Genomic DNA, 24,240 nt, shown 5'->3' on the forward strand with positions numbered 1-24,240 from the left:
GAGCCAAGTGTTTCCAGAGACTTTCTCTGCAGTGTGTGGTTTCTGCAGGAAGATCTGAGTCGTGCTGTTTCTCATCTATAATGTTGCTGTTTGCTGGATTACTGAACTTTATTGAAGGAGTTCAACTGGGAACTATTTCACTGCAGAGAGACCTGGACTCTGTCTCCAGACTTCCAGGACTTCAGGTCCATCCACACCAGGTCACCAGTTACAGTAAAAAGAGGCTTATGGTCTGGATGGCATATCTGTAAATGTAGTAAATCCAAAGGTCACAGAGTCACAGTCAGAAAATAATAATTAGAAAAACTGAAGGAAAAGTAAGAAAATGGAAAATATAACAACATCAATGAAACATCTACAAAGACTCACAGTAATTTCCTTTCCAGCCTTGAGTTTCATTGATGGATCAACTGTGTATGTGATGGGTTCATTATTGTTGATCTGGACTTTTAACTGACGTCCTCCCAGTGGTTTGTGCTGTAGGAAGGAAATGAAACACAAGAAGAAGAATGAGACACAGAGACAGGAACAAATGAATGTTGGTGTCTATTAAATCTGTTGGATCAATATTTTCTATGAAAAAATAAAGAAAATATATTTTGACTCTTAAAGCAACATCACCTGATCAGACTCGTTTTGTAGACTTATATATTTGGTCTTGCCATTAAACACCACAGTGATGTCTCCTAACATCTCCTGACTGTCTGAGCTGCTGCTGTTCTGTGTTTGTTCAGGTTTGATTGTCTCTGACTGGGAGGAGACGACATCCACAGATTAGTCCTTTCACATGAGTCAGCTTCATGTTCTGTCTCTCAATCATTCAGAGAACTTTTCATCTTTAAACATAAATGTGATGAGGAGGTAGGACCTAGAACATGAGGAGCTTTAGAAACCAATCAAAGACAGACAGACAATGACAAGTCTTTCTGCTCTTAGTTAACATCGTGTTTCTAGTGGGAGGTTTGGCTGTTTTCAGGAAGGATGTTTGTTAAAGTTGAATAAAAAGTTACAGCAGATGATTCTTAGTAAAAAGAAGAACCTCTGTACTGGATTTCTCTCTCTGGAGAAACATGAAGAGAAACATTTAGTTTAGTTGTTGTTCGGATTTAAGTTGGAAACTACTCTCTCACTGAGAGTTGTTCATTAAATCTCTAATAATTTATGAATGTTGACTCATAAAAGAAAAAAAAAGAAGTTTCTACGTAGGATTCATGAAACATGTGCTGACAGACAAACGTCAGGATGAGTAAAGAAACATTCTGAAAGACCTTTAATAGAAACAGATGAAAATGCTTCATAGCTCAGAAGAAAAGAGTTGATTTATCAATAAAACATGTTTAAAATCTGTCTTTCTGGTCTTAGTCCACATCCATGTGTTCTTCTATGTTGTGTTGTGTTGTGTTGTGTTGTGTTGTGTTCCTATGTGTTGTGTTGTGTTGTGTTGTGTTGTGTTGTGTTGTGTTGTGTTGTGTTGTGTTGTGTTGTGTTGTGGAGGTAGGACCCAAATAAAGACACCAGAGGAGAAAACAAAAGAAACTGAAAACTAACTGAAGCTGGAACTAAAAGCATTGGAGGTTATAAAATAACACAAATACAAACATAGATGAGATCCACAAACTAAAAAATCTAGACAAGAACTCAGGAACATGAAGGAACATGAGGAAGTATCTCACAAATCTAACAAGCAGAGAGAAGATGCTGATCACCAACATCAACCTCCTTAGAACAAGACAATGATCTGAATATTAAATGAAACAGAAACACATTGAAATGAGAACAAACTAGAATCTGATAGAAACTACTAACCTCCTCCTTCAGTGACTCCACTTCCTCCTTATAGCAGTAGATCTCTGGGTCCTGAGAAGAATGAGGAACGATTACTATATGACTGAAATTCTTATAATGTGATCACTTATCCAGAATGACCTGATCGACCTGAAAGCAGCAATTTTGTTTTTCTCCAACTGGAAGAATTTATTAAAGTCAAATAAAAAGATTTTATCATCACTGATTCTATTTCTTCATGTCAGACTAAACAACACATTTGACATTTAATATGAAGAACGTATTCGTATGAAATTGTTTAGTTGACACTAGATTGTATATGTGAACACTCTGGATGTTGTTGTTTCTGATGAGAATGATTCAGGAGTCAATGAGGAATCATTACAGTTTGTGACAGTGACTCGCTCTTTAAAACTCACTAGCCAGCACCAGTGTTTTTACCAGTTAAATTCAGATGAGATTCTGCTTAACTTAATTTGAACTAAATTCGTCAGAAGACAAATTATACAAGTGCTGGTATCCCTGCACCTCTTCAGTTAACCTTTGTTCTACATGTTCCAGCTTTATTGATCCAAAACAATCAATCCTAAAATCAAGGAGATGGAGAACCAGCCGGAAAAGAGAACAAAGAGATGTTAACATTTTTTTATCGTCCACATGAGGAGAGAGAAAATAAGATTAAATACATATCAGATATTCCTATTGTACACATTCATTACAATACAATTAATCATATTATATACACATTAAAATGATTAATCGTACATAATAAACAAGTTTTATAGTAAAACATGTAAGTTCCAGAATAGACAAATGTTTGACAAACAGATTTTAAAAGCTGTTTATCTGGTCTAATTCCACATCCATGTGTTGTTATAAGTTTAAAAAAACAAAAACAAAACAACAACAACAAAAGTATTGGATGTTATGTATAAAAAAAACACAAATCACACATAATATCACAAACTAAAACCTACACAGGAACACAGAAACATAAGGAACGACCTCACAAGTCTTTGGCCATTTTAGCCATTAATTGAAAGTGCAGTGGAGACAGGAAATGAAACACAATGAGAACATATTAGAGTCTGATAGAAACTACTAACCTCCTCCTCCTCTGACTCCACTGTCGTCTGATAGTTGTAGGTCTCTGGATACTGAGAAGGAATCAGAGGAAAACAGGAAGTGAGGCAGGACAAGAAACAAACAAAAAGAAATAAAAACCAAACACTCTCACAGATGATATTGTTAATTTGAAACTGTGACACATTCATGTTGTTTCTCTTCCTGTTGGCTGATCTGCTTCATGAACTGGTAGAAAGAAGAGATGAGGACAGATTTCATTCCTGACCAATCAGAGCCGGTTCAGACCTTCATGGGCCCGAGGCTAAATTCTGCTAAGAGGCTTTTTAACTGAACCCAAAATGTTCAGCAGTCGCACCTGACACCCAGTGCTTCCACTCATCCCCCCTTTAAACATATTACACTAATATATATTAGTATAAATACTGCATAAATATAGATAAGGCTGCTATTAATTCAGCTGTACTTGTTTTACCTTCAGATACTGTACTTAAAATGTAGGTGATTTAGTTATTTAGCCTATTTAGCACCATTGTCATGATATTTCATGAGTTTTATTTATTCACTAATATATCTGCATCTATATGTGCCTTGTATCTATCAAACAAAATTCAGTCTTAGTAAATATTTATCCATTACTGCTGTTACCGCCGTTCATTTTCATGCATTTTTCCTTTTTTAACTCCCAGAGGGATAACTCCTCTTCATCTAGCTACGTTCATGCACATGCACTGGGAATCTGATGTGCGTGAGCAGCGCTATGGACGGTCACATCATACGTTTTGTTTTTGTTTTTCTCTCACGGGGCCTCTATGAGTTTGCGGGGCCCTTACGCAACACATGCACTGTGCATATTGGGTGAACCAGTAATGTGATCAGTTCTGTTTAGTGTTTCTCTGAGATGTCATCAAGTCTTGTTCATGATGTTTCCTCTGAGTGGATTTCAATGTTTTCTTTCTCAACTATTTATTGAAGGGAATCAACATTCTATTCTTATTGATATCAACTAAATAGTTTTTGCTTCATATTTTATTTGTAATAAACATTGAATTATAAAGAGTCCTGCTACAGGTCCACACTTAGTCCTTTGTTCTTTTTTCTGTCTCCTGCTTCTCCCCCTTCAGACACATCCTCCTTATATAACCTTTCTGGTTATCACACAGATCAATGAATAAACAATTACACAGTCAGACAGACCACCCATATCATACCTCAGGGAAAATGTAATTCCTCATATGATAATGAAAACATGCCGTTTTACTGTAACTTTCATTTTAGTGTCTTACGGGCTACACTCGATTCATTTTTTATTTATTTTTAGTGACACCGTCACAAGTTCGTAATTCAAAGAAAGAAAAAAGACTCCAAACAACTTATTTTACTTCATTATTTTGTGGGATTAACTTCCTGACTTCCTGGTTAACCACAGGATGTGAACACTGTTTACTCATCCATCCCGCTGTCTAAGAGTCTAAGTTCCTCCATCTTCCTGTGCTGGAGTAGATCTACACCACCAGGTTCCTCAGGAAGGTGACTACAGGCTGTGAGGACCTAACACATCTGTCTGAACTGCTGCCACAGAGGCAGACGTTACAAAGCTTCCACACCCCCACATCCACACTCAACAAGAGTTTCTCCTCCAGAGCTGTAGCTGCTCTAAACCAGTCCAGCAAACTCTCTGTCTGACACACAACAAGTCAACAGTCTACAACCACCTAGACTGGAGGACAGCTACACAACCCTGTACATGATATCTGGATATTCCACTGAGATATTCTCCATTACACACTCACATTTAAATATATATTTATGTTCATATTCTTATTTAATTCCCCTATGATAATGTTTTTCCCTACACTGTGTGATGTGTGTGAATAAACTACTTCTCTCTCCATGTCTATGAGATTGTTCTTCACCTCATCTTTTATCTCCTCCAGTTCTTTGTTTCTGGTCTCCATCTCTTTGTTTCTAGTCTCCATCTCCTCCTGCAGGTTCTTCTTCTCCTCCTTTAGTTCATTGACCTGAGAGAAGGAGAAAACCTGCAGTTGTATCATTTTACCAGTAGATGGTTTTCTGCAGCTCTTCTTCAATCTTCTCATATTTCTCTGTCAGCTATCAGACAGACAGATGGATGATGGTCAGTCAGCAGGTTTACTGATCAGACTTTGTTCAAACTCATCAATCTGAACCTTTAATCTTTTACTTCTTGTCTCTTACATCTTTAGTTTCTTCTAAAACCTTCATCTTCACTGTTTCCTCTGTCAGGAGCTTTTCTCCTCTTTCTGCTTCATCTCTGGATATTTTCTTGGTTTCTGTGTAAAATCAAAGCAGCTGAATTCAACTAGAAAAGACGTTTGCTGGTGTTTTACATCATTAATGTGGTGACTCATCTGCAACTTACTGGTTCTGTTTTGTCTCCACACAAAGAAGACACCTGCTAAAATAACCATGATGCTAACAGCTAAGCTAACAGCCACACCAGTGATAATGGGAACAGTAGAACTGGACGAGGACAAGAAGAAATCATCTGAAATGAAAACACACAGAGTTACATGACATTTCTATACAATCACACACAAACTGTGTCAAACTAAAATCCTGTCATGGTCCGTTCTCTAAGCGTGTTCTACCTGGAACATGTATGTGAGCCTCTCTGGTCTGGTGGGTGTTGTTCTGTTGGACTCTACAGGTGAAGCTGTTGTTGTGTCTCTTGTCCACAGTCACTCTGCTGCTGACATTATAGAGGTCATCAGGACCTCTGACTGTCTCTGGAGGTCCAGCAGAGAGCAGGTTTCCCTCAGCGTCCAGCCACAACACCTCAGGCTCTGGATACCAGCCTCTGGATTCACACTGTAACACCACTCCTCCTCTGTCTCTGTCCATCCCTGATAAACTGATGACGGGTGAGGCCGCTGTATCTGGAGCTGAGAAACAAAATGTTTCAAACCAGAGTCAGTGGAAGTAAAACTCAACTTCAGGTCAGAGTTGATGTCAGAGGACTATACTTTATACGTCTACTCACCAACAACAAACTCAACAAACATCTCTCTATTCATCTCTACAATGTAACATCTGTACGTTCCTTTATCAGACAGCTTCACGTCAGAGAGTTTCAGTGAAACGTTTCCATGTTTCAGTTCATCAGGGAACAGAGATGTTCTTCCTCTGTAGGACGGATCTTTTTGCCTTTTAAAGTCTGCACCAGTACGCCACACCAGGACAAAGAGGTTTGACCTCTTCCACTCCAACGTTGCTGCAGAAACATCCACTGAAGGTTTGATTTGACACGGTAGAACAACGTCACCACCAACTCTTGCTATGATTGGTTGAAGTGAATCCACTGACTCAGACTGACCTGGAAAGAAAAACAGATTTGTTGAGTTCTGCACTAGAACGTATGGAGTTAGGACCATAGAGTATAAACAATAAAAACATGAATGTGAGTGCAGCTTTCAGTTTTTATTTTAATACTGTACATAATAATTATTAATTTTGATTGAATTGTTTTCACATCCAGTTACATTCAGGAACTGAAAAGTGAAAGTGGACACTTGACTCAAAATTTGTTTGATGGAGGGATGTGTGATGCCCCTTAATTCATCAATTAATTTCTCATATAAATAACAAAATTGTTTCATTGTCTAAACACACAGAGATGTTTAAAAGCATTAATGGGCCATTTTACAGATTAATGCAGAAAAATCTTTCAAAATCTCAGTGGACTTTCACAGTGGACCAAAATGACTAAAATTAAACAAATCAAAGAGAAATACTATACTTAAGTGATGACTGACCTAAGAAAATGTTGTTTGTTTCCAGTCTGTGCTGTGAGCTCCTTGTAACTAAATGTTTGTGGTAACAGCTGGTCAATATCTACAGCAGCTTGGAGGAATTTGATCCCATTGATCAGAACAGAACCAGTTCAGTTCTGAGATGTTGGTGGTTTCCTCTCATTAACTGATGCTACAACATTTCTATTGGATTAAGGTCAGAACTTTGACTTGACCTAAACATTATTGTTCTGACATTTTCTTTTAGAGTTCACTGGTAGAATTCACAGTTCATTGGTCCATCAATGATGAGCAGATGCAGCAGAACAGGCCCAAACTAGGACATTAGCGCCCCGATGTTTCATGGAGGGATGAGGTTCTGATGCTGGAATGCAGTGTTGGTTCATCTCCAAACATGACGATGCCCAAACATTTAAAACAAACTATTCTACTCTGGTCTCATCTGTCCACTAAACATTGCCCCAAATGTTCTTTGTGGACAGAGAGCAGTGTCTTTGGTTGTTGAGTGGATTCATCAACATTAACATCAGCCAATGTGAGAGAGGCCTTTAGCTGCTTAGAAGTTCCCCTGGGTTCCTCTGGTTCCTCTCCCACTATGATGGAGTGATGTTTGTTGGTGGACCACTCCTGTGGAGGGGAACAGTCGTCTTCAATCTGTCTGACTCTCTGTGGATTATTTGTGGCTTCCAGACTCTTTAGAGATGGTTGTGGAACCTTTTCCAGTCTGATGAGCAACAACAACTCTTTTTCTGAGCTCTTCAGATCACAGCTCCTCTGTCTGTTGTCATCACACACTTCAACACAAACATGTGTTGTGAAGATCAAACTGAAACTAATCCCTGATTTATTTCACGTAAACCAGGAAGTGAACCACTTTCATGACATTGATAGAAACATTTCTCAGCACAGAACCTGGAAATTAAGTTCTAATCCTAGAGGTTCACTATTCATATATAATATTGTTTCATTTTCCTGACAAAAAAAAAAAACAAAACAAAACACAAGTTTAATATTTCTGTTTCATGTGTTTGATTTGGTTCTCTTTTTCCACTTTCAGGACTTGACAAATATATTTACAAACTCAAAGGAAGGTATAGATGTTGCAGGCCGTGAACCTTGTTTACTGAGACTGATGAGGCTTAAATGCACATTTAATTGACACGATGGCCATTTTTTACCCATATTCTGATTGTCTTAAGCAAATGATACTACTTTGTGATGACAATCAACATCTGGACTGTTCATTCTAAATCCAGATGTGATTACAACTGAAAACCGTTCGTTATTATTCAAACAAATTATATGTTGAGAGAGGATAATTGAAAATCACATTCACTAATAATGATAGTTTTGTTTTATTTTGTAACTGTCTCTGAATTAAAGTCTGACTGTCACTTTTTAAGACTAGATTGTTTGTAGGTGTTGGGTCATTTTGTGCAACACAAGCTGCAGTTAAGACACAACATCTATCTGCTACGTCAGCTAAACACCAAAGAAGTGACCAGTTTAATCCAAACTGATTCTCCAGAACATGTCACAGAAAGATTTCAGTCTCCATCGGACTGCACCTCTCACAGCTTACTCACAACAACAGACATGAAGGTTAAAGGAGCAACACTGATGAACACTACTTAACTTTTTTATGAACTGGGTAACTAACTCTGCAAAGATAGTAAATGTATAGATATGATTATTTGTTGCAGGCTGTGTTTTAGGTGGTTGCAGGATCACTTGCTATTGTTCCCCATTGATTGGATGGTTTCCCAGAATTCTCAACCAATTAATACTTCACATTATAATAAAGAGATTGTTTCTCACAACCATATTTGCTCCAACAAAGCTCTACATAAGTTACCTTTACAGTAGTGGGTCAGGAGGAGACAGAAAACCAAACCAATGATGGTTCCGGGCAGGAAGTGAAGGACCAGACCGTCCATCTGAAGAATCAGAGAGTCCTGAAAATGAAGCAGATGATGCTCTAAATGAATTCCAAAAGGCAGTGAGGGTGGATATACTAAGGAGCAGGAGAGGAAGTTCCATCCATCAAATATTTTTATCAAGTGAAACAAATAATAACTGAGGCAACCAATCAACAGATACATAAAGATTCAGAACTGAGACTGACCAATGGGGAGACTGGGAACAGAAACAGACTGAGGTATCAAAGGCAGATTCCAATTTATTCTGTCAGACTGTAAGAAACACAACAAAGAAGCGTCAGTGTGACGGTACACAAACAAAAAGAATAAATGCTGAACCTCACCAACACTCAATTCATGATAGTACCAGCTACAATCCACCAAAAGAGGATTCACCGATAAATATATTAATATATCAGTTAACTAAAGTCAGACTTTGACCATAAACAACCCTTCATTCTTACCTCGTTGGTGACAGTCTCTCTACAAATCCTGACATATCATTGTTTTATACTTTCAGTTTTCTAAAACCCCTCATCTCTCTGCTGTGTCTCTGTCTCTGTTACATACCGATCAGGAAGCTGGTTCTGACTCCATCAGAGGAGGAAGGTTGAGGGACGTCTGGAGGAGAAGACCCACAAGAGGACGATCGGCAGAGACACAAATGGACAGATGGAAAACAACTGAAAGAGTTAAGAAGGAGGAAATGGAGGCAAAGGATTCACATACCTGAAACACTTCTTTGGAGTGAGGTATGTCAGAAACTGGTTAGGTCAGTGCTCAGTGTCTGATTGGATGAAGACAACAAAGTCATTAAAAAAACACAAACACACAGCAAGTAAGACAGGAGCAGACTGTTGACTATTGACAGTTCACTTGCTGCAACTGCCACATTCATACGTCATGTGTTGCATTCTGTCCTCGTGAACCCTGCTGTTGTACACATTGTTTTATACATTCACAGTGGGAGCTGGGGAGGGAGCATGGAGCTTAGGATGGCTGATAGATGCTGTAACACAGGTCACTATCAAAGAGCAGCTCTGTTGTAAAGACATCAAACCTGCTGCAGACAGTTTGTGTGCTATCATTTGGAAAATGACAGCTGGGATAGGCATATTTTTATTTATGTAAATTTAAACATTATTATTTGTATTACAACATTTATTTACCACATTTATGGGTAATGTCATTGTTTTAAACTGTGAAAATGTTTCTAAAAATGTTTTAAAAAATGTAAAACAGACATAATCTATATATTTTTATGAGAAAGTAGTTTTCTGGTGCCCCAACTGCTGGAAGACCCTTCAGTCTTACCTCGTGAGTGACAGCCCCCATTGTTGTATAATTTTACTTTTCTAAAATCTCTCATCTCTCTGCTATGTCTCTCTGTCTCTCTCTCTATTAATATATACTGAAGAACCATATAATTAACAAAAAAAAGGGGACAAAACAGGTTGGGTGTCAGAAAGGGATGGCCTGGAAATGACACAGAAATAAAAAAAAACAGTGATTTAGAGCTGAGCACAAACACAAAGATGTTTTTTTTTTATATTATTATTTAACCCTAACCCTAGGGATACTAAGGAGTGGGCCAACAAAATGGTGAGATGATTAATTCCATGGCAGGTGTAGCACCCGGATACTCGTGTGAACTGTAAATGGTTTATACATGGAAGTAGATTCCATCAGTAGAGAAACCCAACCACCACTTTACTCTATTGGAAACACTTGGCTCTATTTTCCACAAACAAACCAAACACCTTAACGACAGTCGACCAAATGTTGAAACCCATTAACTAACAGTCAGCATTTACTGCAGCACCATCACTCACAGCAACGTAGCAGCTACAATCCACCAATAAAATCATTTATATATCAGTGAACTAAAGTCAGATTCATTCTCATCTCGTTGGTCACAGTCGCTCTGAAAATCCTGACATTGTTGTATACATTAACTTTTCTAAAACCCCTCATCTCTCTGCTGTGTCTCTGTCTCTGTTACATACCGATCAGGAAGCTGGTTCTGACTCCATCAGAGGAGGAAGGTTGAGGGACGTCTGGAGGAGAGGACCCACAAGAGGACGATCAACAGAGATACAAATAAATAAAAGGACAAAAGAAGGAAAGAAATAAGCAGGAGGAAATGGAGGCAAAGAATTCTTTGGATCCAACTACCTGAAACAGGTTTGCTGAGTGCTCAGTGACAGACGCTGATTGGCTGGAAAAACAGACACGCCCACATCAACTCAGCTGTTAAAGGACAGAGTCTCATACTTTCACTTTTGCTCCTCTACAGTGAGTTTAGATGCTGCATATGTGAACCCTGCTGTCAGGATAGTTTAATACATTCACATCATCAGCAAAGATGATGAATTAAATTATTACAAAGATTATCAGAACTGATGTGTTTACATGTGTAAAGGCGACAAACACAAACAGAATTCCTGCTCAAAGAATGCATTGGAATTCAGTTCATGTATGGACATTTTTTTTTCTCACTGACACATAAAAATACAAATAAACTCAAATTTCTACCAGTGATGAACGGGCCCTCACACCCTCCTGACTGAGCTGGACCCTCGTCCAGACTCTACAAAGTCTGTAGGACAAGTTCATTGAAATACAACGTCTGAAAATGGACCCAAGAGAAATATTTGTCCCTCTTGGAGGATTACAGACATGAGTAGTTTATAGACATGTCGGGTGCTGTTCAGACATTTTTACATGGGCCTCCAAAAGAAAGTGTTTCACATTGTGAATAAAGCTTCATGAGTTTTGAACAACAGTTCACTCAAATTCAGCACAACAGACCAAAAAGAAGCTGATATCCCCAACTGCATGTTACATGTTCTGATGTCATCACATTTGTGGTGGATCTGGGGTCTGTTTCACAAAGCAGGTTTAGTGAAAACTGAGTTTATTCACCCTGAAATGAGGAAACTCATCCGTTTCACAAAGGGAGGTAACTCAAACCAGAGAAAGCGGGCTAACTCTAGCCTGTTTCAGAGAGAGAGATAACTTCAGCTCTCGGTTAGTTACCGTAGTAACAGACTCCATGAACCTAACCTGGTCGGGACCTGGTTTTACTCATTGAACCTGGAGTTTCTCTCTGTCTCCGCCCTCTTTCAGCCACAGACACCATTTGATTTCCTCTTTCATTCATTCAGCAGGTGAGTTTTGGCAAAGTCTTGTTCTGACGTCTGTCAAAAATCATTAAAAAAATCAGTCAGTAGCTCTGTCAGAAGTCCATTAGGACCAGTAGGAGGCGACTCTTTTCACCAACATGTCCTTTTTACAATGATCCCGTGGATGAAGGTGCAGCATTACTGCACAGAGAATTAAATATTCATCGGAGATGTTTTCAGACCGTGCATTGATGTTTTTAGCATTTCCAGACAATTATCTTTTTGAGCCAAACCATCACAATCTGTTGGGACAAAAGAAAAATAGACAAATAAATAATTGTATGAATAGGCCTTAAAAAATATCTATAGGCCTATAACATTTTATAAAGATGCTTGTGTGTTGGGGGGTGGACTCAGAGGATGAGCTCCTCCAGGGATTCCCTCAGACACTGGACCTCCAATATTCTGGCTTAGGACTCCTCTGCCTCCGTTAGAAGTGGAGGTGCTGGACCACCACCCGTTTTACTGCATCTGTCTGTGTTAGTTTAAACAGGCTGAATTATTTAACAGAACATGATGTGGACGAGAAGACATTTATGTGTGTGAAAACAGCATCATGTTGGGGATAAAAGAACTGCACAGTCAAACAGCCACTTATTATTTCCTTTACAGTGTAAAACATGATCAGAATGAGGTCCCTCCATGAGGTCTGACCTGTTTGAACAATGTTTTTATATTTCATCTTAAGCTGATGCCAAGTGGCTTCTCCCCCGCGGGATTTCACCCAAGAAATAAATGAATATGCTCCCATTCAAGCAGTTTCCCCTGTAATATTATTGTGATTGTAAAGGACCACATTTAAACTTACTCATTGACCCGAGCAGCAAAGTTCTCCCACGCCGTCTCCCTCTCTTTTGCACTTCTTTCTAAAAACGTGTTGAAACTCTCCGTATCAGCGCATTAGGATTTCCACTTCGTAGCCCTCCTCTTCCCCGTTGCCATGGTGACTCGTTGAATCGTGGCTCCATTGATGCTGTTTTTTGATAGTTGTGGTGCACACGCTTAACTCCGGGTTAAACTACTCCGAGTTCATTAAACCAACTCAAATCCGTTGTTCTGGAACCGGAAACTCAGAGTTTTCTAACTCAGAGTTCAGGATCAGACTCAGAGTTTGTTGAACCTGCTTTGTGAAACAGATCCCAGGTCAGTTCACTGTCAGGTTTAGAATATTGAGGTGGTAGGAGGCGAGGACCCAAATGCAGGACAAATGAGGCAGGCAGGACTCCAGGGGAAAAGGGCTATTTAATAAATAACAAAAGGTGCTGCACACGGCATGAAAATACAAAAATCAAAAAGGATCATGACATAGCATGGAGACAAGGAGAAAACAACATTAACAACACAACAGAGAACAAAGGGAAAGCAGGGCTATAAATACACAAGACACAGGTGAAACTAATGAGGGCGATCGCACCAGGAGAAAGCAACCAACACGCACAAGGCAACACAGACAGGAAATCTGAAACTTAGCAAAACAGGAAACACAAAACATGACACAGACATGACAGAAACACAAGGAGGCAAGACAGGCAGGAAACTAAGAAACATGACAAAATAAAACAGGAAACTCCAAAACATGACCCACAGAAGAAAAGACAGAGACAGAACCATGACATTCACTGACTCTCTTTCTCCTGAAGGTGGTGCTATGACCATCCCTGAACGTGGCCTCATAAATACATTCAATACTCTGACTCCTGTCAAACATGTTCAGCAACATTAGCCAACGTGGATGTGAATTATGTCAATGTCCTGTTTTTATGGGGAACTCTAAAGTGTGAGGTGATGTAACGTCCAGACCGTGTGACAGAGACTCAGGTTTTTAAGACATTTTTAACCATTTAACCATTTTTAACCAACAGTTTGAACCATCTAGCAAAATGGCCGACGTCCTGTTGGTTTCAGTGAATCTTAGCAGGACACATGTGTGCATGGAATTTCATGGCCATGAATAAAATGTAGTTCATGGGGCTTTTATTCATTTATTTATTTCAACCTGATGGTAAATGCAGCAAAATGACGACATTTTCACCAGAAATTGCAGAATCTCAGAATCAAAATCATCTTTTTGGCCACGTATGTTTGGACATATGAGGAATTTGTTGTGGTGGTTGGGACAATAAACATGAGACAGAATCTCCTGAACTGTCCTGACTGTTTATGCATGTTAAGTCTGAGTATATTCAGGAAACAAAGGAAGACATGAACACACTATGCTTCATTTTGACCAATTTCTAATTATTTTTATCACAATTTGTGTTGAACTCACTGTGTGTCTCTGTTGTGTTGGATGACATTTGGTACAAGAGCTGAACTTGTCTTTAACTGCTGAATGTGTTTGTCATACAGTGTTTGTTCCTGTTTATTTTGTGTTAATAGCATCAGTCTCTAGCCGGAGAATTTATACGTATCCACTCCATTAAACACAAGAGGAACTTCTCACTTCTTTCAAGAATAAAACTACACACACAACTTTTGTTTTGTGTGTGTGGGTCATGGTCAGTCCTGTATCCTTAATCCTCATCCGCTACCGGTACCAGGGTCTGTATCCTCACCCCAGAGTTACATACAAACAATATAAATAATAACCAAACATAGATAATTGGTAGTTTTAAGTTTTTATTTTAATATATATATTTTGAAGTGCACTGTTTATCACACACACCAGTCAATAAATGGATGAGTATATCTTCATTTATTAAACTGTAATAACATTTAAGCTTCTCATGATAAATCTGAAAAATCTGTATCATCATCTAGTTCATAAATGATCATATGTCTTTGTTATATAAATATTTACAGTCCAACGTGTCAAAAAACAAAGGTAAAGCACTCACATATTAATTCTGTCAGATTTTAACAACATAAAACACTGACGTCATCCTGTAAAAGTCTTTAAACAAACCAACGTTCACATCAAACTTGACTAATCCAATAAAATGGAGCCAAGTGTTTCCAGAGACTTTCTCTGCAGTGTGTGGTTTCTGCAGGAAGATCTGAGTCGTGCTGTTTCTCATCTATAATGTTGCTGTTTGCTGGATTACTGAACTTTATTGAAGGAGTTCAACTGGGAACTATTTCACTGCAGAGAGACCTGGACTCTGTCTCCAGACTTCCAGGACATCAGGTCCTCCCACACCAGGTCACCAGTTACAGTAAAAAGAGGCTTATGGTCTGGATGGCATATCTGTAAATGTAGTAAATCCAAAGGTCACAGAGTCACAGTCAGAAAATAATAATTAGAAAAACTGATGGAAAAGTAAGAAAATGGAAAATAAAACAACATCAATGAAACATCTACAAAGACTCACAGTAACTTTGTCTCCAGCCTTGAGTTCCACTGATGGATCAAATGTGTATGTGATGGGTTCACTATTGTTGATCTGGACTTTTAACTGACGTCCTCCCAGTGGTTTGTCCTGCAGGACGGAAATGAAACACAAGAAGAAGAATGAGACACAGAGACAGGAACAAATGAATGTTGGTGTCTATTAAACCTGTTGAATCAATATTTTCTACGACAAAATACAGAAAGAAAATAGAGTTTAAATCAACATCACCTGATCAGACTTGTTTCTCAGACTGATATAGTAGTCCTTGGGATTAGCAAACACAGTGACGTCTCTTGACGTCTCCTGACTGTCTGAGCTGCTGCTGTTCTGTGTTTGTTCAGGTTTGGGAGGAGACGACATCCACAGATTAGTCCTTTCACATCAGTCAGCTTCATGTTCTATCTCTCAATCATTCAGAGAACTTTTCATCATTAAACATAAATGTGATGAGGAGGTAGGACCTAGAACATGAGGAGCTTTAGAAACCAATCAAAGACAGACAGACAATGACAAGTCTTTCTGCTCTTAGTTAACATCATGTTTCTAGTGGGAGGTTTGGCTGTTTTCAGGAAGGATGTTTGTTAAAGTTGAATAAAAAGTTACAGCAGATGATTCTTAGTAAAAAGAAGAACCTCTGTACTGGATTTCTCTCTCTGGAGAAACATGAAGAGAAACATTTAGTTTAGTTGTTGTTCTGATTTAAGTTGGAAACTACTCTCCAATAAATTACGATTTTGGGGAGAAAAGGCCAATAAACATTGAATTAAAAGGGCTGCAGGTTGATGTTTCTGTGTGTTTGTGTTTCTCTCTCTACATCCATGAGTTTATTCTTCACCTCATCGTTCAACACAGAAAGAGATGATGAGATTAATTATGGACCTCCTTCATGAATGTTGACTTGTAAAAAAAAAAGAAGTTTCTACGTAGGATTCATCAAACATGTGCTGACAGACAAACGTCAGGATGAGTAAAGAAACACTCTGAATGAACTTTAATAGAAACAGATGAAAATCCTTCATAGCACAGAAAAAAGGAGTTGATTTATCAATAAAAGATGTTTAAAATCTGTCTTTCTGGTCTTAGTCCACATCCATGTTTTCTTCTGTGTTGTGTTGTGTTGTGTTGTGTTGTGTTGTGTTGTGTTGTGGAGGTAGGACCCAAATAAAGACACTAGGGCAGGAAACAAAAGAAACTTTACTGAAAACTAACTGAAGCTGGAACAAAAAGTATTGGAGGTTATAAAATAACACAAATACAAACATAGATGAGATCCACAAACTAAAATCTAGACAAGAACTCAGGAACACGAAGGAACATGAGGAAGTATCTCACAAATCTAACAAGCAGAGAGAAGATGTTGACCACCAACATCAACCTCCTTAGAACAAGACAATGATCTGAATATTAAATGAAACAGAAACACATTGAAATGAGAACAAACTAGAATCTGATAGAAACTACTAACCTCCTCCTCCTGTTTGTTGGAACTAGACGACTGAGAAGAACGAAGACAGAAAAGGAAAGGTTATAAATGATGGACATACAGATTGTATCATAGTTCTTACAATGTGATCACTTACCCTGAAAGGCCAGATAGACTTGGAAGCAGCAGCTTTGTTTTCCTCCAACTGGAAGAATTTATTAAAATCAAATAAAAAAAAAATATCATCACTGATTCTATTTCTTCTTGTCAGACTAAACAACACATTTGACTTTTAATCTGAAGGACAAATTAATATTAAATTGATTTATACAAGACTTGTATATGTGCACACATTTAACTTTCTGGATGTTGTTGTTTCTGATGAAAATGATGTGTGAATAACCTACTTCTCTGTCCATGTCTATGAGCTTGTATTTCACCTCATCTTTTATCTCCTCCATCTCTTTGTTTCTGGCCTCCATCTCCTCCTGCTGCTTCTTCTTCTCCTCCTTTAGTTCATTAACCTGAGAAGAAAACCTGCAGTTATATCATTTCACCAGTAGATGGAGCAAAGTCACAGTTGTGTTGATCAGTCCTCAATAACACAATGATAGTGTTTATGTGTGTGTCTCTACATGTTTCTCCATCTCTTCAGTCTTGTTCTTCAGTTCTTCTTTGGTTTTCTGCAGCTCTTCTTCAATCTTCTCATATTTCTCTGTCAGCTATCAGACAGACAGATGGATGATGATCAGTCAGCAGGTTTACTGATCAAACTTTCTTCAAACTCATCAATCTGTACGTTTAATGTTTAACTTCTTGGTTCTTACATCTTTCATTTTCTTCTTTCTTCTTCCAAAAACCTTCATCGTCACTGTTTCCTCTGTCAGGAGCTTTTCTCCTCTTTCAGCTTCATCTCTGGATCTTGTCTTGGTTTCTGTATGAAATCAAAGCAGCTGAATTCTACTAGAAAAGACGTTTGCTGGTGATTTACATCATTAATGTGGTGACTCATCTGTAACTTACTGGTTCTATGTTGTCTCCACACAAAGAAGACACCTGCTAAAATAACCGTGATGCTAACAGCTAAGCTAACAGCCAAACCAGTGATGACAGGAACAACACAACTGGACGAGGGCGAGAAGAAATCATCTGAAATGAAAACACACAGAGTTACATGACATTTCTACACAATCACACACAAACTCTGTCAAACTAAAATCATGTCATGGTCCGTTCTCTAAGCGTGTTCTACCTAGAACATGTATGTGAGCCTCTCTGGTCTGGTGGATGTCGTTCTGTTGGACTCTACAGGTGAAGCTGTTGTTGTGTCTCTTGTCCACAGTCACTCTGCTGCTGACAGTATAGAGGTCATCAGGACCTCTGACTGTCTCTGGAGGTCCAGCAGAGAGCAGGTTTCCCTCAGCGTCCAGCCACAACACCTCAGGCTCTGGATACCAGCCTCTGGATTCACACTGTAACACCACTCCTCCTCTGTCTCTGTCCATCCCTGATAAACTGATGACGGGTGAGGAGACAGGAGCTGACACTGAGAAACAAAATATTTCAAACCAGAGTCAGTGGAAGTAAAACTCATCTTCAGGTCAGAGTTGATGTCAGAGGACTATACTTTATACGTCTACTCACCAACAACAAGCTCAACAAACATCTCTCTATTCTTCTCTACAATGTAACATCTGTACGTTCCTTTATCAGACAGCTTCACGTCAGAGAGTTTCAGTGAAACGTTTCCATGTTTCAGTTCATCAGGGAACAGAGATGTTCTTCCTCTGTAGGATGGATCTTTTTGTCTTTTAAAGTCTGCACCAGTACGCCACACCAGGACAAAGAGGTTTGACCTCTTCCACTCCAACGTTGCTGCAGAAACATCCACTGAAGGTTTGATTTGACACGGTAGAACAACGTCACCACCAACTCTTGCTACAATTGTTTGAAGTGAATGCACTGACTCAGACTGTCCTGGAAAGAAAAACAGAGGATTGTTGAGTTCTGCACTAGAACGTATGGAGTTAGTGTCATAAACTTCATCTCTGGACACTTTTGTTGATTATTTTCATCCAAACATATTGAAGGGACTCAATTGTTCAGTTCATTCAACAATTATTATTTTATTTTTCCATTTATTTGATGAAATTTATTTTTAATTCTTTCACTTTTAGATCGGGAACATCATTAATCAAAAGAGGAAACGGAAATATATTTTCAAGGGAGCTCAATTGAACCAGTTTGTCCTCAGACTGGGACAACCAAACAAATCCATCAGAGACACAGCAGGAAGTGTAGAAGTCAGTTAACACAGCTTATCACTACATCTACACGTGCAAGATAAAATTCATGCAAAGAGAAAGCCATAAATTTACTAAACCCTGAAACACCTCCAGCTTCTCTGGACTCGAGTTCATCTGAGACAGACTGACGCAAAGTGGAAAAGTCTGCTGTGGTCTGATGTGTCCACATTTCAAATAGATTTGGAAATCATACATATTGTGTCCTGTGGGCTACAGAAAAAAATGGCCATCCAGATTATTATCAGTATCAAGTTTCAAGAGCCAGCAACTGTGATGGTATGGGGGTGTATTAGTACCCATGTTATGTCTATGTTTATTTATTTTATATATATATATTTATTCCTATTGGTTTATTCTGTTTTACTTTCCACTCAGTCTTACATCATTGTTGCGTCCCCTGGGCACAAATGAAATCTTTCTGAATCTGAATCTGCTGGTTCCTTAGGGTTAGTGGAGTGTGTTCGTGGATGTGACGGCCCAGTAACCTGTTTGTCTTTCACTGCAGTTTCCCTCCCGCAGCCCTGGCAGAAGTGGGCCGTCCAGAATACTCCACCCCTTTGGGGTGTGGTCTAATTGTTAAAAGGCTGCCTCAGTCAGTCTGCTCTCTCTCTCTCTGATGACTGAGCACCTGCCTGGATTGGCCGACACTGTGGTATAGTTTGTGTCTGGTTCTATATACCCACCCACACACACACACCTTCAGTCAACCTTCTTCATTTGAACCATTCGTGCTTGTGTATTGCTGGTGGTTCAGTTGAGCTAAATAAAAGGGTTGAAATTAACAGTAAAACCGTGTGGTATGTTTCTCCTTTGTTTCAACCATTGAGCCGGGGTTGTAACAGTGTCTATGGTATCTGTGAAGGCACTATTAATGCTCCAAGGTTGGTTTTGGAGCAACATATGCTGCCATCCAAGCAACGTGTTTAGTTTATTTCAGGGAGACGATGTCCAGACATATTGTTAAAGTCTTCCAACAGTAGTCTATGGCTTTGTAGTGAAAGACTGGCGGTAGACCGGCCTCTTGAAATCCAGACCTGTCCTCCATTGAAAATGTGTGCCGCATTATGAAGAGTCAAATAATGCAAACCGTTGCTCGAGCACAATTGGGAAATAATTGCACCTACAACACTTCAACTATTAGTGTTGAGTGTTGGTTTTTATTGATTCATATGTATTTTGACGAGGTCTAACTCTGACCTTTTAAATATTGTATTTTTTATTAGTTACCTCTAGAACAGTGAGTCAGGAGGAGACACAAAACCAAACTGGTGATGGTTCTGAGCAGGAAGTGAAGGAACAGACCTTCCATCTGAAGAATCAGAGAGTCCTGAAAATGAAACGGATGATTCCTCACAAGTTAATGTACAGTCAGCTTTAAAAAGTTATAAAATCGCAAGCATTATGATTGTAGGGGAGTATGCCATTTGAATGGTGCTTGGACTTCATTTTGAAGTGTGAACCCTTTTCTCTTTTGCAGTTCCTTGCCTACTTAAGTTTTTGAACATAAATGAAGAATATTTGGTTTAATAAGGTGCTACGGGGCAACGCCCGAGCCTCCAGTCTACAGCAGCAAGCTGTAGACTGCAGAAGCCCTGAGCCCCTATTGTTATCCCACACGTTTCTTCTTATTATTATTTTTGTTCCTCTTCCTCCCATTTTTGCCCTTAACTCATCCTACAGCTCGAACAGCTGGACGGCGAGTTATATATCAAAATGTGCAGCTTGATTGGGATTGGTGTGCTATTACTTTTCTTTATGAAATACAAATTTTTTGTGACGTCATTCACGAAAAACTGCAATGAATTTCCCCAAAAAAACACGCAAAAAACACATTTATACACTTACACTTATAAAGGTCTACTGCTCTGGCATACTTTCACCTACAGACTTCATTTAAACTTTAAAATGTAGACACAAGCCTTGTGTATTGGAGTATTATTTTCTTGTTTTGATACGTCTTATCGTTGTTGATCAATCACTGTTCAATGACCATGATCTTTTTCGAAACATCTCGTTTTAGAGTGCGGAATGTAGTGAGATGTGTGAAATCGCCTGAAATTTTTCTCTTTCCACGCTCGTCCCGGCCACAATTTACACACTAGACACAAGATTTTTTCCACAGTTGTAGACAAACTTGTTGTGTCTCTCACAATGTGCTCGGCAAAGCAGTGAGACGTACAGAATTTAAACTGCGAGGCTCTGTTTGTGGTAAAGTACCTGCCTGCTCTCCATACACTCTAATGCAGGCATGTCAAACTCAGTTTGGCTCTGGGGCCGGATCCAGACTTTCTGTTCTCAGGTGGGCCGGATCAGCAAAAGAATGTCAACTCCAAATATTTAGCTTTGTTTTTCACTATGCTTTTTGTTTTTCACTTTTACTATGCTTTATCATTCAGCCTACATTTGTAGCCTACCCTACATATTATAATCACGGATAACAAGGGATCTTTTCTAAGCACAACACATTTATTCAAAACCAATGGGAAAAAAATGATTTTTCATGTTTGGCCGTGAATGTGTTAACAACTGGTTTATTTTAACAGTTGAGTGAATGCAGTTTTACACCTGAACCAACTCACCACACTAAACAAACTCAAGTGGGAGCTATAAAAAAAATATTTTCGCCTTAATTGTCATACTGCTCTGAAATAAATGAAAAAAGAAATACAAACTAAAATAAAATAAAATAAATAAATAAATAAAAAAGTTATAGCAGTGCATGGGCAATAGGATTAGACTACATCAGATCAAACTACTAGGCTGGGCCTACTGAAGTTGAGAATATACTGCACAATATTAATTGTCTTTAATATGACATACTTGTCTTTATGATGAGTGGCGCCGAATATTAAACTCTTTGAACACTGCAACTTGCTGATTACATACCAAGCACACTGGTTTTGCATTCACTTCTGTGAATAAATACTTCTCGGTCCATTTCTCCTGGAAAACTCTGCACTCCGTGTCCACTCTTCTTTTTTTTTGACAGTGCCATTTTGGGAAGGGTGTGTTGACCGATAACTTGTTTAGTAGTGGTGAATGGTGAAGCAAGACTGACGGTTTATTTTTACTTGGACACATCACGTTGCGAATGTTTATTTCCTGTGACTAACTCGTGTCAGTGCCGCATGCTTGACGTGAGCGCTTTTACACATTTACTGCCCTCTAGCGGCCGGAGGGAGCATTTGGTTTGTATTTATTTTAAAAAATCACAACTTTTAATAGAAATTAGCTAGAGACTCGCTTCTTTTTTTGACATACTCAGAAATTTATGCCGGGCCGGATTAAATGAAACAACGGGCCGGGTCCGGCCCGCGGGCCGTATGTTTGATATGCCTGCTGTAATGCAAAGATTTTCTGAGAAATTCGGAGAAGGACCTTTGTCTTTAACTCGCGAGTGTGTCCAAAATATTTACTCCAGGAGGACAAAAAACATATCAAAGTCTTCAGGAAGGTCTTGCGACACCCACGGTCTGCTTGTTTTTCTGATAGGAGCTACCGTTTTGTCACAGTAAGCCCAAATGTGAGACCAGTGAAAAGGGGGGAAATCTCGCTCTTTTCTCTGCGCGCTTCCGTCGTCATTGACGACCACTGTGAGTTGCCACGACAACCCCTGAGCCACAGCTCTGAGCCACAGCTGAGACCAATTCATTAATCAGATGTCTCTGCTGTTAATACAACTGATCCCTGTGTCCCACACATTTATGTTACAACAACACACACCAACACACACACACAGGTAACTTTGTGATTACAGATATACAGACAGGTGCGCGTAAGCACACCACAAGCACACACAAACACACAGGTACCTTTATGTTATTACAGTTACAAATACACACAGGAAGAGTAGTAGGATACACAAACATGTGCGCGAAAGCGCGCATTACTCTCTCACACACAGGCTAAATGTGCTAACTGTAGGCTAACTGTGGTAACCATATGCTAACTGTGCTAAATGTGGGTTAAGTGTGCTAACTGTGCGACACGTGGGTTAACTGTACTAAATGTAGGCTAACTGTACTAAATGTAGGCTAACTATGCTAACTGTACGCTAAATGTGCTAAATGTGGGTTAAGTGTGCTGGCTGTGGGTTAACTGTGCTGGCTGTGGGTTAACTGTGCTAACTGTAAGCTAATTGTGCTAAATGTAGGCTAACTGTGCTTATTCCCATGTTGACAGAGATGGTACCCCCGGCATTAGCTCACGTAGCCCCTTCAAAATTTCCCAGAGGGAATTTTCTAGTGTGGCAATACATCTCCATAACTCTCATATTCTGTTGCAGTATTTCCTGGGGTGGAATTCCCCAGGTGGTATTGTTGGTCTTTTTCCCTCTTACATTATTCGTGCAGTATTTCCTGCCCTCTTTGCCACAGTATCAACAACTCCAGGCCTCAGCTTCAGTAAAAACAACAATAATCATAAAAACTATTGTAAAGCAGCAGTCGATCATTTGACTCTTCCCTTTGTCAGTGACAATGATACTTTCATTTCTGTTTCCTCTACAGTGAAGTTTAAATCTTCATGTGTGAATCCTCCTGTTAGGATTATTTTACACATTCACATTTGTCACCTACAGTTTGTCCAACTTTCCAATATCCTGTTCAAAGATCCAAACAACTGCATCAACACTTTCACACTGACACAAAGGAATAGAAAATAAATCTCAACTTCACATATCAATCTAGCTTTGGTTTAAAATCAAGAGACACTTTGAGAAGAACTAAGGAAGCACAGAAAAGATAAATCAACTTCAGAAGACGACGTACCTGCTGAGTGAAGTTTCTGTCATTAAATGCGTCTGGAAATCATCCACTGACCACTGACCTCAACCAGCTCCAGGTTATGAACAAGGTTTCATCTGTTAGATTCAGCTTTTGGTTCAAATAATATAAAAACTTCTAAATGACCATCGAGGATCTCCCTGTAAATGTGAACAAACCAACAAAATGGAGACTTTATGTGTCAACTTTAATGATTTCAGTTTTCTGGGTGAACTTTGACAGTGTTGCCAGTTATAAAATAATAAAGAATGTGGAGGCTGATCTTCAGGAAACAGATTTCAGTTTGTCTGGAGACTGAGACACTGGACCAGTCAGGCTCAGACTTGAAGAGCAGAGTTTATTGAGTATTGAGCTTATTAACATGAGTTAACAACTTGTTTCAGCTTGAAAATCCTTATGTCGTCCTTATATTCACCAGAATGGTGTCTCATCCAGACACCATCATGTTCAGGTTGATGTTTGGCTGCTTTTCAAAATAAATGAATAAATAAGAAAAACACAAAAATGCAAGATCCATCTGTCTGATCTGACTGGGGAAGTTTTATTCTATTTAAAGGACAAAAAATGTGAGAATATTCTGTGAATATCTCATCTTCTAATACCTCTTATCATTAGGGATGTGGGGGTTGCTG

At 39.0% G+C, this 24,240-nt stretch overlaps 2 protein-coding genes across 2 annotated transcripts in view; both read right to left on the reverse strand.

Moving 5' to 3' along the window:
- The window catches only part of LOC125016210 (butyrophilin-like protein 2), a gene marked incomplete at its 3' end in the record, with an annotated part of 58,673 nt that overhangs the window by 20,741 nt on the left and 13,692 nt on the right, over positions 1-24,240 (reverse strand). The gene's annotated exons all lie outside the window — the stretch shown is intronic.
- Positions 46-4,822, reverse strand: LOC125016629 (lamin-A-like). The gene is made up of 6 exons (XM_047599240.1): positions 4,785-4,822; positions 2,892-2,942; positions 1,807-1,857; positions 622-750; positions 370-477; positions 46-245 (listed from the first exon to the last, which is right to left on the reverse strand). Exons 4-6 carry the CDS (start codon positions 691-693, stop codon positions 138-140), a joined length of 288 nt encoding a protein of 95 aa, XP_047455196.1. The 5' UTR covers positions 694-750; positions 1,807-1,857; positions 2,892-2,942; positions 4,785-4,822; the 3' UTR covers positions 46-137.

The sequence above is a fragment of the Mugil cephalus genome, chromosome 1 (genome assembly GCF_022458985.1).
Source record: "Mugil cephalus isolate CIBA_MC_2020 chromosome 1, CIBA_Mcephalus_1.1, whole genome shotgun sequence".
Taxonomy (NCBI): Eukaryota; Metazoa; Chordata; class Actinopteri; order Mugiliformes; family Mugilidae; genus Mugil; species Mugil cephalus.